At 41.3% G+C, this 14,443-nt stretch overlaps 1 protein-coding gene across 2 annotated transcripts in view; it reads left to right on the forward strand.

Moving 5' to 3' along the window:
* The window catches only part of GAK (cyclin G associated kinase), a 79,264-nt gene that overhangs the window by 47,746 nt on the left and 17,075 nt on the right, over window positions 1-14,443 (forward strand). Inside the window, exons 17-22 of one of the 2 annotated variants that reach the window (XM_064439330.1) lie at window positions 4,042-4,159; window positions 6,610-6,689; window positions 6,980-7,173; window positions 9,001-9,159; window positions 9,940-10,404; window positions 12,373-12,543. In XM_064439330.1, coding sequence (XP_064295400.1) covers window positions 4,042-4,159; window positions 6,610-6,689; window positions 6,980-7,173; window positions 9,001-9,159; window positions 9,940-10,404; window positions 12,373-12,543 — 1,187 coding nt within the window. The remainder of the gene's footprint in view (window positions 1-4,041; window positions 4,160-6,609; window positions 6,690-6,979; window positions 7,174-9,000; window positions 9,160-9,939; window positions 10,405-12,372; window positions 12,544-14,443) is intronic. The other variant, XM_064439331.1, reaches the window with a different exon arrangement.

Raw genomic sequence — 14,443 nt, forward strand, 5'->3', positions numbered from 1 at the left:
GCTCACTGGAAACTGGAGCAGCAGCTTTCCTGGAAGAGCCTCCCTGAGTGACTGTTCTTCCTTGCAGTTCACATACTCGTGCCTGTAGGGTCGAGGTAGGCTTGCCATCCCACCTCATCATGTCCTCTCCGTGGTCACGCAGGTAGAACCATAGGGTGGCCTGTGGTGTGTATCCCCTCCTTTGAGCCAAAGGACGCTTATTCCTAACAGCTGAGACACTACTCTGTAGGGGTGGGGAGCAGGACATATCTTCTTTGGGTTGCTGCACCTCTTGGGATAGTTTCTCCACAGCAGAGACGAGCGAGGAAGAGGTATTTGTTTCGTAATCCTGGAGTCTATCGATCACCTCCGCCACCGTTGGTGCCTCATCATCTTTCCAGGACATCACTGCCAATGAGTTTGCATGCGAAGATGGTGCGCTCCGTACAAACTTCCGCCACATGGGTCGTGTGCACTCAGCTTCATCTGGATCTTTGGATGACCGTTTATTGTCCAGGTCACCATAAATCACCTCAAGCACAGCTAATTCCCTTAGATACTGGATGCCTTTCTCCATAGTTGTCCATTTTCCTGGGTGATATGTAACATCTTCTTTAAAGGGATACTGTTCCTTCACTCCGGACAGGAGTCGCCTCCAGAGGCTGAGGGCTTGTGTTTTTTTCCCCAATTGCTTTGTCAACGCCCCCTTCCCCAGAAAGGGATCCCAGTTGTTTGGCTTCTTTTCCCTCTAGTTCCAGGCTACTGGCCCCATTACCCCAGCATCGGAGCAGCCAGGTGACAATGTGCTCACCTGAACAATGGCTGAAATCTTTTCACATATCTCGCAACTCGCTCAAGGACAGGGATCAGGTGATCTCTGTTTCATTTGTGACTTCTTCCTCCTCTCCCTGTGATGGCCCTGGTGGTTCATCATCCCGTTCTAAACGAGTTGATGTCCGCTTCCAATATTTCATCTTGTGTATGGGGGCAACTGATACTGGTACGGGTTGATTCTCTGAGCCGGCTGCGAGTGGCTGCAGAGCTTGTCCTGGGGGTTTGAGCGGCTGCAGAGCTTGTCGTGGGGGTTGGAGCGGCTGCAGAGCTTGTCCTGGGGGTTCGAGCGGCTGCAGAGCTTGTCGTGGGGGTTCGAGCGGCTGCAGTGCCTGCCCTCAGGGCTGGAGTGACCACAGTGCCAGTCACTTTGCATTTCAATCCAGAGACATTCTCTTCCCCCTGGGGGCACTGAACACTGTTGAGCAGGGCTCGGTACGCTGCAGTGATCTGTGCCTCTCTGGAGTTCCCAGCGTAACAACATACTTTCTCCAAATATTCTACTAGTTTTTTAGGATTCTGCACTTGTTCAGGGGTGACACTCCAAAACACTGGGGGTGCCCACTGCCCTAAGTACTTGCCCATGCTATCCCACACGCCCTGCCACTCGTAACTATCGAGCCTGGGGGCAGATGTCTGGGTGATATTCTTGAATTTGCTTAGTGAAAACCAAAACAACATGCCCAAAAACTAACAATAAGTGCACCTTAACCACGCAAGGATGTTCAAGATACAAAAAGGTTGTTGTAACAAAGGCACAGACATCATAGAACAAAGTTGCAAAGGTACTACCCTGTATTTCCTCCATATAAAATCTCTCAGAGGAGGAGGTAGAATTGCTAATTGCCTCAACAAGGTGGTATCCGAAGTACAGTAACGGTTTCAGCAAAAACCCCAAATACCAGATAAAGCTGAAAATGAGTGTTTGTATAACAAATCTTGTAGGCAAAACATTACACAGCAGACTCAACAGACCAACACCAATCTGTAACACCAACTGCAAAAAGGACAACACGGTGCTGTGACCAGCAGCTCTTGTTATCTCCAACCCTTGAGCCCCACGTTGGGCACCAAAAAGACTGTCGTGGTTTAGTGGCAGCTCAGCCCCACACAGCCGCTCGCTCACTGCCCCACCGGTAGATGGGGGAGAGCTCAGAAGGGTAACGGTCGTGGGTTGGGATAAGAACAGTTGAATAATTAAAATTAAAAGAAACAACACCAGAAATGCAATGTAAAGGAGAACAACGAGAGGCGCAAAGCCCCGGGGGAGGGGGGAAGGGAGGGGAGAGGGGGAACGAACCACCAAAGCCAACCGCACGCGCCGCAGCCGCTCAACCCGCGCCGACCCGACGCCGCGCCGCTCCCGCGCTGCAACGGCCCCACCTCAATATACTGGTCATGGCGTCACGTGGTATGGAATGCACGTGCCAGTGGCCGGTCGGGGTCAGCCGCCCCCGCCATGGCCCCGCCCCTCTCAGCCCTCTCAGCCCCCCCACCCCCCACCCCCCCCCCCGCCACGCGGCAGAGCGCGGGAAGCTGGAAAGGTCCCCGACCCCCCACAGTGAGGAGAATTAACCCCTTCTCAGCCAAAACTGGCACAGACACCAAGTGGAAACAGGGAAATATTTCACTTGGGCACTTGAAAAGGATGAATTATTGTGAAATTTGTAAACAAACATAGAACACTTCTCTAATAGTCTCCGTTTGAGACTCAGTAAATTCTTTTATTGATGACTGTAGCAGGTAAGCTACAAGCCCTCAAAAGAAAAGGAGGGATTGATAGAGTTGTGACTAAAACCTGTTGCTTTGGGGAAGTTGGAAAGGCTTCAAGACAAGAAGCGGCTACGTGGTGTTTAGTTGCTGACTGAGGCTGAACCATGACAGCACCTAAACAAAAATTTACAATGACATTTGACCTTAAAAAAGCAGATGTACAGAACCATAAATATAAGGAATCGCAGTGCAAAACGCTAAACCAGAACAGACCGTCCCTGAAGGATGGTATATATACGTGATCTTGGAACTGAGTTTGCACGAAAGCAAAGGTTAACTAGTGGACCCAGTGAGGAAGAGTATGTAAAATGTGTTCATCTGATTCGTGTCAGTATGGAACAATGCTAGGGCCACACGGTGAAGTGTGACCCTCTAACATTTGACCGTTCTGTTTGTGCTTGTGTAACCGAGGGCCGCTCGATTGACTTGTTAACTGTCGTAATGGTTGGAATGTTGATTGGCGATTTGTTAAGTTAATTGTTAAGAAAGAATTTTAGTTAGGAGTAGAAACTAACACCTGAGAATTTTAACAAGATAATAAATAATGCTTAGGCCAGACAAGAGGGCATTAGCAGTGAATGCTTCATTGACAAGAAGCCTCCTAAAAGGATACAATTCAGTAGAGCGTCAAGGACTAACAGTGGAAACATCCTGCTACAAAGGAGAGTGCCAAGATAAGGGAAGGCCACAAATCAGCCAGCAGTGATAACAGGGAACTTCTTGGCTCAGAAGGCGCTGAAGCATGGAAACTAGGGAAAAGGTAATTCCGTCAGGGGGAGATTGCGACCGCCGACCCAATTCAGGACCAAAAAGACTTGCCCCCCCCCCCCCGTAAAGAGCATGCGGGCTAATCTACATGGCAAGCGTGGCTACTTTAACTACGGCTGACCAACGGCAAGTGGGATGCCTATCACTGACCAATGAGTGTAAACTTAGGCGTGTTTTTTACTAATTGTTATTAATTAAGTAACTGAATATAAACCCTGTAATTTTGTATGACGGGATGCACGTTAGGCGGAAGAATCCCCCGTGCATCCAGCGCTGCTTGCTTGTCTCTATTCAATAAATTGTAAACTTTAATTGAAATTCCGTTTAAGGCTAAATTAATTATCACAGAGTAGATCCTTCATCCGGAGACCCCTGATGACCACTAACAGGCATACGCAGAGGACGTTTGCATATGATAATAAAATTGATATGATCATGGAAAATTAATGAATATGTATATCCTTTCTCAGAAAACCAATGAATATGTATGTAAAGCTTGTATAAATTATGCAACTAACCCTGTGCAGGCACGCACACTAGGAGGAGTGATCCCGTGTGGCCAGTGCTGCAATAAAGAATACCTGCTTAATAGGCGTTCAGGCTATTAAGTCCTGATATCGGCTTTTCATGGCATCAGTAATATACTATTTTTTTTAAATGAAATTAACTGTGGTTATGTGTTTTCTTCAGGGATTTTAAAATTGAAGATGGGAAAGCTGTAATTCCACTAGGTATAACAGTCCAGGGAGATGTTCTCATTGTGATATATCATGCCAGGTCAACCCTAGGAGGCCGACTACAAGCCAAGGTAATGATAAATTTAACAGCCTACATGGAGATTTGCTTTTTCTTGTTGCAGCTTTGGAGTATACTTATATTAGTGATCTCATTAAGTACGTGGCTTTATTTGCTATTCTTTGAAAGAAATGCGTGAGGTTTTCATACACCCGGGAATTCAGCCTTTTCAAGCCTAATAATTATGTCTATTCTTAGTACTCTGCATGTAGATGCTTGGGTAAGCGTTTCTGCAATTTACTTGAGTAGTGATAGTTATATGTGCATGTAAAGCTTCCAGCCAGTTTTTTGAGGCAGTGATGGTTACCTGTTAAGTTCCACAACAAGCCAGAACTTTTTAATTCTGTACAACCAAACAGCAATGAAAGGAAAAATACTGTTTGATAGGAAAGTGGAATTCCAGGGGCTGCCTGTAGAAAGCAGGCTAGAGAAATCCATGTAGTTTTGTACTTTGTCTAGAGCCAGGCTGAGTTTTATAGCCAATTTTCTTCCTAGCCTTTGTTCTCCTAAGGAGAATGCATGATTCCTTTTTTAATTCAATTATGGATGCAAATGTTTTGCAAGATCACAAAAAAATTGCTAATGAAGCCTGTCTTCAGATTTCTAAAGAAGAAACTGTTTCCTTCCTTCAGATGAGTAACCCAAATTAAACTTGGAGATATATTTAAAAAATAGGAAGGGGTAGTGCAAAGTTTAGGATAACTTGGAGCATTGTGAAAATTGATCCAGAGGTTCTTCAGGCAGTTTCCATACACTTGGGGCAAACAAGCGTATTCATACATATCTACTATTACTGAAATAAATGGTATTCCCTATGGTTTTCCTGCTTTGTTTGTTTCTGTAGGAAGGTGAGTGTCAAACCTTGTCATGTTACAGAGGTTCAAGACTTTCTTAATGTCCCCAGAGTGCTGTGGGGTCGGACCTTCTAGAACATCCTAAAAGCGAAATCTCAGTGAAATGATTCTTTAATGCACAAAAATAACTAGTGTATGGTTTAAGGTCATCAGAGAAGGCATACAACTGGGGAGAATTCAGCCAAGGTTAGCTTATACTCGTACAATCTCAGTTTCATTGATGACAGAATTTCTTTGATGTGGTTTCTCTGGCATTTATTCACTCATTGGAAAAGATCAGAATTTTCTCATCCATGTACTATAACATGTGATACATCAACACTGTGATCCTCATTTGGAGCTTTGATGGAACAATATTCAATATGTCCTTAGTTTTACGTACTCTAAATTGCCCCCTGAAGGTCTCTGCGGAACTCTAAGGAGATCAACCACCACATCTCAGTATTGCAGTTAAGTGTCTAGAGCTGGACATTGTGAATGTCTCCAACTTGCTCAGAGTTAATTTGAGAGAGGATTTAGTGTATCTTTCAGGAAATTTCTTGCATAGCAAGGGATTAAGAAAACTGATTTAATAGGGTGTTCAGGTTTTCCTGTGTAGTTCAGGGCAGGGATGGATGGATGGATCAGAGAAACTCTTTTCAGTATGTCCGTGTCTCTCATACTGAGGATCCCAGCAGTGGGCACAGGACTTCAGATGCAGCCTCACCAGTGCTGAATAGAGAGGAAAGATCACCTCCCTCACCTGTTGGCAATGTTTCGCCTGTTACTTGACTTGCAGTTATGATGTTTAATAAATACTAATTTACAAGGAAAGCTTTCATCACTCAATTTTATCATAGCATATTTATTAGACTACTACTGGAAGAATTACTTTGTAAGGATGAGCAAGACTATTCCACACATGTTGTAACTAAAACCAGGGAACAAAAACATTGTGTATTTATCAGTTTGATGTAATTTGGATTTGTGCAAGACCAGGAGCTACATGAACCTTCCAGTGGAGCATTTTCTGGATTCCTACATGCTGATCAGGCATGAGAAAGTAGGTTTTTTGTTAGCAGAAGACAGAGTTGGGAGAGTTGAATGGTTATAATGAATTGGTTTGGAAAAGCCCTATAATTATGTATGGTTGATTTGAAGTTGCGCAGGAAAAAATGCTTTACATGTCTCATGAAGTGTCATTTCAAACATGCTGCCTTTAAGACTGTTCTGAATGGACTCATCTTATATATGGCATATATTTCTCAGTGTATTGCACAACAAATTTTTCTGAGCGTATGTTATTCAGAAAAGTAATAAGGGTCATGCAGTTTCAGCCTCTGGGACAGGATCTGGAAGTATTTAACAGGCTTTGATAGTCTGAGGTTAATAATGAGAGGTACATGGTTCAAGGTCTTTTGGTTTGTTTCTGGTAGTAATAGATTTGTCTACCTTCTGTCTTAAAATGCATTTAAATCTCTGAAGATAAACTTTACATGGAATTAACTTAAATGGTAGCAAACCAAACACTTGAAAATATTTAAATACTGGAAATACTTTAAAGGCAGACCACTGTGCCTACTGTTCAGGTGGACTTACGCAGTTTCCCTGTATTCCTTGTTTTCAACAGATGGCTTCAATGAAGATGTTTCAGATTCAGTTCCACACAGGTTTTGTGCCCCGAAATGCCACCACAGTGAAATTTGCCAAGTATGTTGATACCCTTTTGTAGGAGACTGAAAGAAGTTTTCTTTGAAACTGCTTAACCTACCAAACCAATATATGGTGGGCGGAGGAAATATAGTCAGTGCAGGAAGTAGATTACTTCAGTTGCAGTAACAAGGTTTTTATTTTCTCACCTGTTGAAAATATGTGGGTAAAGTAAACAAATCATGTTTTAAGCCTTATACTAATTGCTTTGAAGTTCTGTCTTGGACTGCGGTGATATTTAATTTAGCTAGCCATCAGTATCAAGAATCTGCTTGTGTGCATCTTTGCAGGTATGATCTGGATGCCTGTGACATACAAGAAAAATATCCTGATCTATTTCAAGTCAATCTGGAAGTAGAGGTGGAGCCTAGGGACAGACCTAGCTGTGAACAACCACCATGGGAAAACATGAATATAAAGGGACTGAATCCCAAGATCCTTTTCTCCACCCGAGAAGAACAACAAGAGGTTTTATCAAAATTTGGTAATGAATCTCCTGAAAAAATAGAGAAAATGATAGTTTCTAATGTAATTAGTGTTTGAGACTTTTAATTTCTGACATGCCTTTAATTGAAAGAAATTTAAAAGGTGTGGTTTTGTAAATATCAAGTAAAAATTTGCATTGTATGACAGAGTATAAGTTATCCTCGAATCATGGATTATAATTATCCTTGTCTTACCTCTGCTGTCATTACATTTGCTTGCTTTAAAGCTATGAATATGCTATTTGCAGGGATTTTAGCAAACAGAATTGTGACAGCTAGGATTTGTAAGCAAAATGTCTCGAAAGAACTATATTTGGCTAAACTGGCACCGTTATAATTTCACTTAAAATCATGTGAGCGTTCCTCACAAATAGTCTTAATTAAGAATGTTTTTATCAAGATCCTTCTTATGCATAGCCAGGTAACGCTGTAACTCAATTTTTCAACTTTTCCTGACATGGTCCAGCAGACATTTAATTTTATTAATACTACATTTTCTGTGCTTCATATGTAGATGCCTGCATTAATTCCAGTTAATGCTGTTCAGTGTCTTCTTCTCCTCATATTAGTAGTTAGCTTTAAAACTTTCACTATGGCTCTTAAGCCTTCTCTGTCCTTCCAGGATGAAAAGCATGATGGAGAGTATTGTGGTGATTTTAGTACACCATACCTGAGATCTTACTCTCTTAATATGGTACATCTTACTTATTTCTTTTGATAGAAGGTAGTTGCTGCTGTCTTTTTTTTCGCAGGATATGTTTAATTTATATTATAATTTATGCCACTTTATATTTAATTTGTATAGATTTTAAAGATCCTACTGTGAGCACAATTCTCAGCTCACTAAAATTAAGATGTTTCATTGATAATGAGGATTTGTAAAATTACTGTATTTTTTTAAATCACTTTCATTTTCTGATAGATAAATGAAATGTAAGCGTTTCAAATTCCATTGAAGATATTTCTTAAAACTGGTGGGAAGGGAATGGGACCAGAACAAGTGCTGTGAATTGGTTTTATAGAACTTGCCTTATTAAAATTGGGTTTGGACTATTGATCATGATCTTTTATGTATGTTTTCTGAGTCAGGGTTTTTTTTTCAGCATCTCTAAGCTGCAGCTGAGTATGTGGAAGGAGGGTGATAGACAGGCCACTTTCTCCCAAGCATTCATCCCATTCTTTTGACACAGTGGATGACCACTCATTAACTTAGGGAGTCATCTTATTTGCTTTGAGGAAACCTTTTTTTTGGCAGATATAGCAGTAGTTAGCTCAAATCAGCCTTACACAAGGGTCAGTTAATATCTGATCTTGGTGAAATAAGGCATGTAAGGAGTAGCTAACTGCAGCACAGAGTGTGTTACTAAACTACTTTGAGATGTTTGACAGCTTCATGTTCTTCTCTTACTTTATACTCTGGGTTTTTTCTACAGCTGCATTTGTTATTTTCTGATGTTCTGTTCCTTATTGCAGATGTTATTCTTAGCTCTTAGCTGGTTTAGGGAATGGCTGGTACAAGTGAAGTGTTAATTCCATTTTCCTACAAATGTAAATAGAATGCTTTAGTGTTTTGCTGTAAGTCTGATTAAATTAAATGTGATAGTTGATCATAGGGTTTTATTAGTCTTTGCAGTTGAAACAAAGTTAAAAATACTAATTTCAAATAGGGCGAAGGAGCAGGAATTTGCTTTTGCAGAGTAATAGATACTTTGAGACCGTTGTCATGCTATAGCAGTCAGTCTGCAAGTCAAATACCAGCTTCCAATACCAGGATCGAGTTTTAGAAGTCCTTCTCTAAGGTTTCTGGCTTAAAATCTGTCTTTTAGGGAAACCAGAGCTACCTAGACAACCAGGTTCAACTGCACAATATGAAGCAGAATCATCCCAGCTGGAGCAGTCTTCAGAAGGTGCACCTACTGAGACAGAATCCCCACACAGCAGTAGTACTGATGCAAATAACTTCTTTCATTCTCTGGACTGGAAAGGTACAGGTTTTCCTCTGAAGTAACTACTTGTATGTTTGTCTTGTACACCTTCCAATGAGTGCTTAAGCCTTCTTATGCAGCAAAAGTGACTATTTCACCCAACCATGACAAACTAGAGTGAGCTCTGCACGTTAACAAGTGGTCATTCTGCTTCATTTGGATAAACACCACGTAATGGTTTTTGGTATTGTGTGTAACTTAAATGATGAGTTAGGTTTTTCTTTTTCTGCAAAAATCTTAATCTTAAAGGTTAAGGAGGAAGCCTTAGGAAGCCTTTGTATTCCCACAGACCCACTTAGGCTGGCGGAGGAACAGAGGAAACAAAGTAGACTAGCCAGTGGGGTCCAGATTAGTATGTATGGACTGAGAAAATGTAACTTCTTAGTGCGTGTGTAAGTCCTTTTTCTGGGTTCTGCTCTGTTGGCAAAAAAGTCAGTAACTGCTGATGGTGTCAGTGAATGATATCACTGAGTGCAGCAGCAGTTACTGAGTGATCTTCTAAGCCATAAATACAATGTCCTGAGGTGAATGTCCAAGTCACTCACACTTTGAAAAAATTTGTAGTACATACCCTTTCAGAGTTTCAAGTGTAGTGGTGAGCTGCCCCTTTGCCCTGTACAAAGAATTGGTAGGCAACAGTTAGTGCTTTTCTCATCAATTCTTTGGGGATCTTTGATTAATTAAGGATTGATTTCATGTGATCTCACCATGTAAGTCTGTCTTACCCTAGTTGGCAGAAGAATCCTGGTAATCTAAAACTGTTGTTTCTTTTTATTCAAGAAGGAAAAAGTCCAGAAAGTGGAATAGAGGACAGTTCATCTAGAAATGATTGCTTTCAACTACCTGATGACAGGGAGGAGAGTGATCCTTCATATGAAGAATTCTCTACATTTCCAGGTGAAGAAAGTGCAGTAATTGCTCATGAAAAAGACTCTACTCTGGAAGGAGAGTTGCTTTTTGAAGAGCCATCAGCACTGCTACAAGAACCTCCTCCTGAAGAGAATGTAGACTTACTGGGACTGGACTCTGGTATTTTACCAGAACAGAAACAGCCTAAGTCAGAAATAGATTCTTCACCAAGTAATGCGGACTTGTTGAACAATCTCTTTGTGGGTAATGCATCACAGGTTTCAGAAGAGCCCACTGGAGATCTGCTTGGGCAAGGAACAGGTTTCTATTTTAGCAGTCAGTCTCAGGGTCCAGCTGTTACTCAGGGTATGTCTTCAGCAGCAGCCATGTCTTCAGGTATGTAAATTTAACATCAGTACTGTTTGGCTAGTCAACAGATAAAAACTGCTGCTTGTGTTGTGCTTAGAAAATGAGTACCATGTTTTGATCTGTACACTGAAGACATTGGTCTGTAGCAGGCATCTGCATAGAATTGGTGTTTTTATTGCATGAAGGAGGCAAATTGATGTATATAATCCAGGTGTTTTGTTACATTGCCAATACTCTATTAGCTTTAAAGCATGTAAACAGAAAATATCAGATTTTGAATTTAAAGGCGATTCAGCATTCTTAAAGAATCCATAACTTTCCCATACAAATGTTACATGCTTGATCCTTTTCTAAATCCACATGTAAATAACTTCTCTTGCTAAGGCATATAATTGTAATAACTTACTGCTTTCTTGCACTTTACATAAAGCAATAGTGTTAGGTGTGGTACAGAGCTGTGCTGCTTAGGTCACATGTCTGTGAGGGATTTTTGAATGTTAATCACATAAGACTGCTAGGCAACTGGAAATCCTGTAGATTAGTGTTCAAACCAGTATGATAGTGATAACTGCTAAAAGGTGTGTTCTTGCTGGTTTTACTTCTGTTGTTGGCAGGTCTGTATCCTGCAAGAGAATGTTACATGCTGGTATGTATGCTCTTCAGTACTTAAAACAAGGTGTTCTAGTTTAGAGGTTCTTTTCCTCTTACCAATGCATAGTCCCATGACTAAACTTTTAACAATAGCAATTCTCTGCCTGAAGTTACAGTAGGATTTTTGGGAATATTAGTCAAATAATCTGGGAAAGTGTTACCAGGTTTAGCTTTTTTGCACAATGATAATTCACTTGGACTGAAAGCTTTAATCTACATACAGCTGCAAAGTATTTTTGTAGAGTGTTCAGGTGATTTCAAGTACTCCTTTCTTTTGAAGCAATTCAGTATTGAACTTTGTTACTGTGATCAATGAGGAATCACTTAATTTTCCTTTTTTATATAGGCAGAAGTCTATAAAAGAGAAGTTTTACTCGTTAGTCTTTAACTATGACTTTCTTATATGTACTCCATAAGCCACCTGAGCAGTAGTCATGTATGTATCTCGTTCTGCCTTTGAATTGGATAAGAGAAAGATAATTGCAGAAGAGAGACTATTTGGTCACTGTTGTATTTCAGTTTGCATATCAAACTTGTACTTCAGGTTTTGTGTACATGTGATGCTATATTAAGATAGCTTGATGACAATCCAGGATTTGTTTTTTGAAGTGTTACTGGGTCCTGTACAATGTGGTCATTAACTCAGGATGTGCTAGAGCACTATATCAGGATTATTCCTTCTCAGCTTCTAAGTGAATCTGGCAGGTGTTCTGTGAGCTCTTGAGGATTTTGACCCTAGAGGGCAGCAGAAACATGAAGGTCTCAAGTGACGATTCCAGCTGACTGTCACATGTTACCCCATGCTAACTATAAATACTCTTCCAATTAGTTTTTAATTCGTTGTGATCACTAGAGACCTGTTGAAAGCCTTGCTTCTGTTGCTTTTCATTGAGTTGATGCACCTTCTGCCCCAGAGTCACCAATGCCTTCAAGTGGTAGTATGAATGTTTTACTTGATATTCTTTTTAGTAGTTTAATAGTCTGGTTTGTTTAAAGTCTTTGCAAGTTTGGCATTAGAGAGCATTTAACAAATGTAATTCTTCTGTTTGTATGCAGTTGGTAACTCAAATTTAATGTCTTACATGGATGAAATTTAACAATGTTATTTAATGTATGCAGCTTTGCTAAGGATTTGTGTTTGAAGACATAGCTGTTCATATTGTGTATGGCTGAAATACTTTTTGTACCAACATGAAAGTACAGATATCTGGAGGAAGGGGCAGGTGGTGACTCTGCCACAAAATTCTCAGAAGGCTGCTGCAATTACCAACATGAGCTCTACCTTTTGTCTGTGCTCCCAGAGGAGTAAGTCTTTTTCAACCTTGTCTTTTGCTGCTTTTTCAGCTGATCCTTTTGACCCATTTGCAATGTCATCAAGTGTAGAGAATCAAGTCCTGTCTGATCCAGACCTCTTTGGGGAATTTCTTAATCCAATCTCAGTGTCTACACCTGCTACATTTCCTTCCGCACCGAGTTCAGCTCAGACTTCTTCCAGATCAGACTTCTTGAATTTAGGTAAGTGTGCGTCTGGTGGTCTGCTTCTCAACAGTTTCTGCTGCTCTGTGCATTTGTCTTTCAGCTTGGTCAAGGTGGATTAGTGTCTTAATAGATTTACTTGTTGTGACTGCTGTTTTAATTAGCTCTCTATTCTGGGGACACAGATACAAATTCACCAAGTAGCAAGGTTTTCCTGTATAATGTCATGCTAATATTTATGATGTAGAGGATTTCTAGCATTGCTAATGTTCTGTTAGGAGCTGGAGTTTCCTCTGAGAGCTCTTAGAACAGAGGGTACACAAATATCTGCAAACTTTCAAAATAGCATTCTGCCATGTAGAAAGTTTGTATTCAGATTTTAAAGATTTTCTGGAAGATTTGGGGGGAAAAAAAAAGCAAGTACAGCCAGTTCTTAAAATGCAAGCTGAGGCTAGCTTGGACCTTCTTGACCTAAATGCATTTTGGTAATATACTTATGGAGACATTATGTAATACTCTAATCTTATTTGTTTCATTTAATTTCTCTGATGTATTCTTGGTGAAGCTTTTTCCTCATGCATTTATTTTAAAATCTATTCATCTTTAAACAAAAAGCTTTGTGTTTGGTCTTCCCATTTCTCCATCCTAAGCATGTTATTTCCAAAGTGTTACTAAATCGAGGTTCTAAGCATGCTTTTTCCTTAAAGAGAAACATACCCTTGCAAAAATGGAGTGGTAGAGCCAGAAGTATTGCTTTTTAAACCTGATTTTCAAAGAAAAGTGTGGGTCCTCTCCATAGGGATGGGAATTGTGGTCAATCTGTAACAGCTCTTCTCTGCAGCCCCTTCATCCTTACACTGGTCCCTTGCTCCTGTGTGGGTCCTTCCAATGGGATACAATCTCTCAAGAACATGGGTCTCCGTAGGGTACAGTCCTTCAGGAACAAACTGCTCCACTGTGGGTCCCCCACAGGCTGCAGCTCCTGTCAGGAGCCTGCTGCTGTGTGGGCTCCTCTTCATGGGCTGTGGCTTCCTCCAGGACATCTCCACCTGTGTGGCATCTTCCACAGGCTGCAATGTGGATATTTGTTCCACTGTGGTCTTCTCCATGGGCTGTGTGGGAATCTCTGCTCTGGCTCCTGGAGCACCTCCTCTCCCTCCTTCTCCAGTGACCTTAGTGTCTGCAGTGCTGTTTCTCTCTCACTTTTCTAACTCCTCTCACTTTTCTTGCTCCTCTCCTCTCACAGCTGCTGTGCAGTGTTCGTTACCCTTTTTTACATATGCTTTCCCAGAGGTGCCATATCATGGCTGAGGTGCTCAGCTGTGTCCTGTGGTGGGTCTGTGGGAGCTGACTGTGTCCAGCTTGGAGTAGCCCAGGCCTCCCCTCACAGAGGCCACTCCTGCTAAACCCCCACTTACAAACTGGAGACAGTTAGGAATGGTGGTATCACATTCCTCACCCTGAATCCAGGAGCGTTTTCTTCGCAGAGGTTATTGCATGTGGTTTTGAATTGCCCCTCCTCGTTGGATAATCAGTCTAGTTGACCCTGTCAACTGTGTTAGCTACAGAGAAACTGCTTTAAAAAGATGCAGTATTTGCCTGGCTGAGATGAGGGCTTCCTTCCTGAAATAAAATGCTAGCCAGCTGATTGTCCTCTCTACCATGTATTTAGGCATTATATTCCAGTTGTGGTGGATTCTGCTGAGATCATCCCACTTGCTGCTACCTTTGCAACATTTTTGTTCTGTCATATAGATACAGTAATAGCTGTATGTTTTAGTTGTAATACTTGTATAGCTGCCAGTCTTGTGTCACTTTTTGTTATGACTCTATTGTTGTCACTGCATGAGGTTACCAAACAGATGATAACTTTTTTCTGTTTGGCAGATCATCTGATCAGTACTGATCTGTGGAGCATCATCTCAGCAAAAATCTATCT

This window comes from Phalacrocorax carbo, chromosome Z, assembly GCF_963921805.1.
Source record: "Phalacrocorax carbo chromosome Z, bPhaCar2.1, whole genome shotgun sequence".
Lineage (NCBI taxonomy): Eukaryota > Metazoa > Chordata > Aves > Suliformes > Phalacrocoracidae > Phalacrocorax > Phalacrocorax carbo.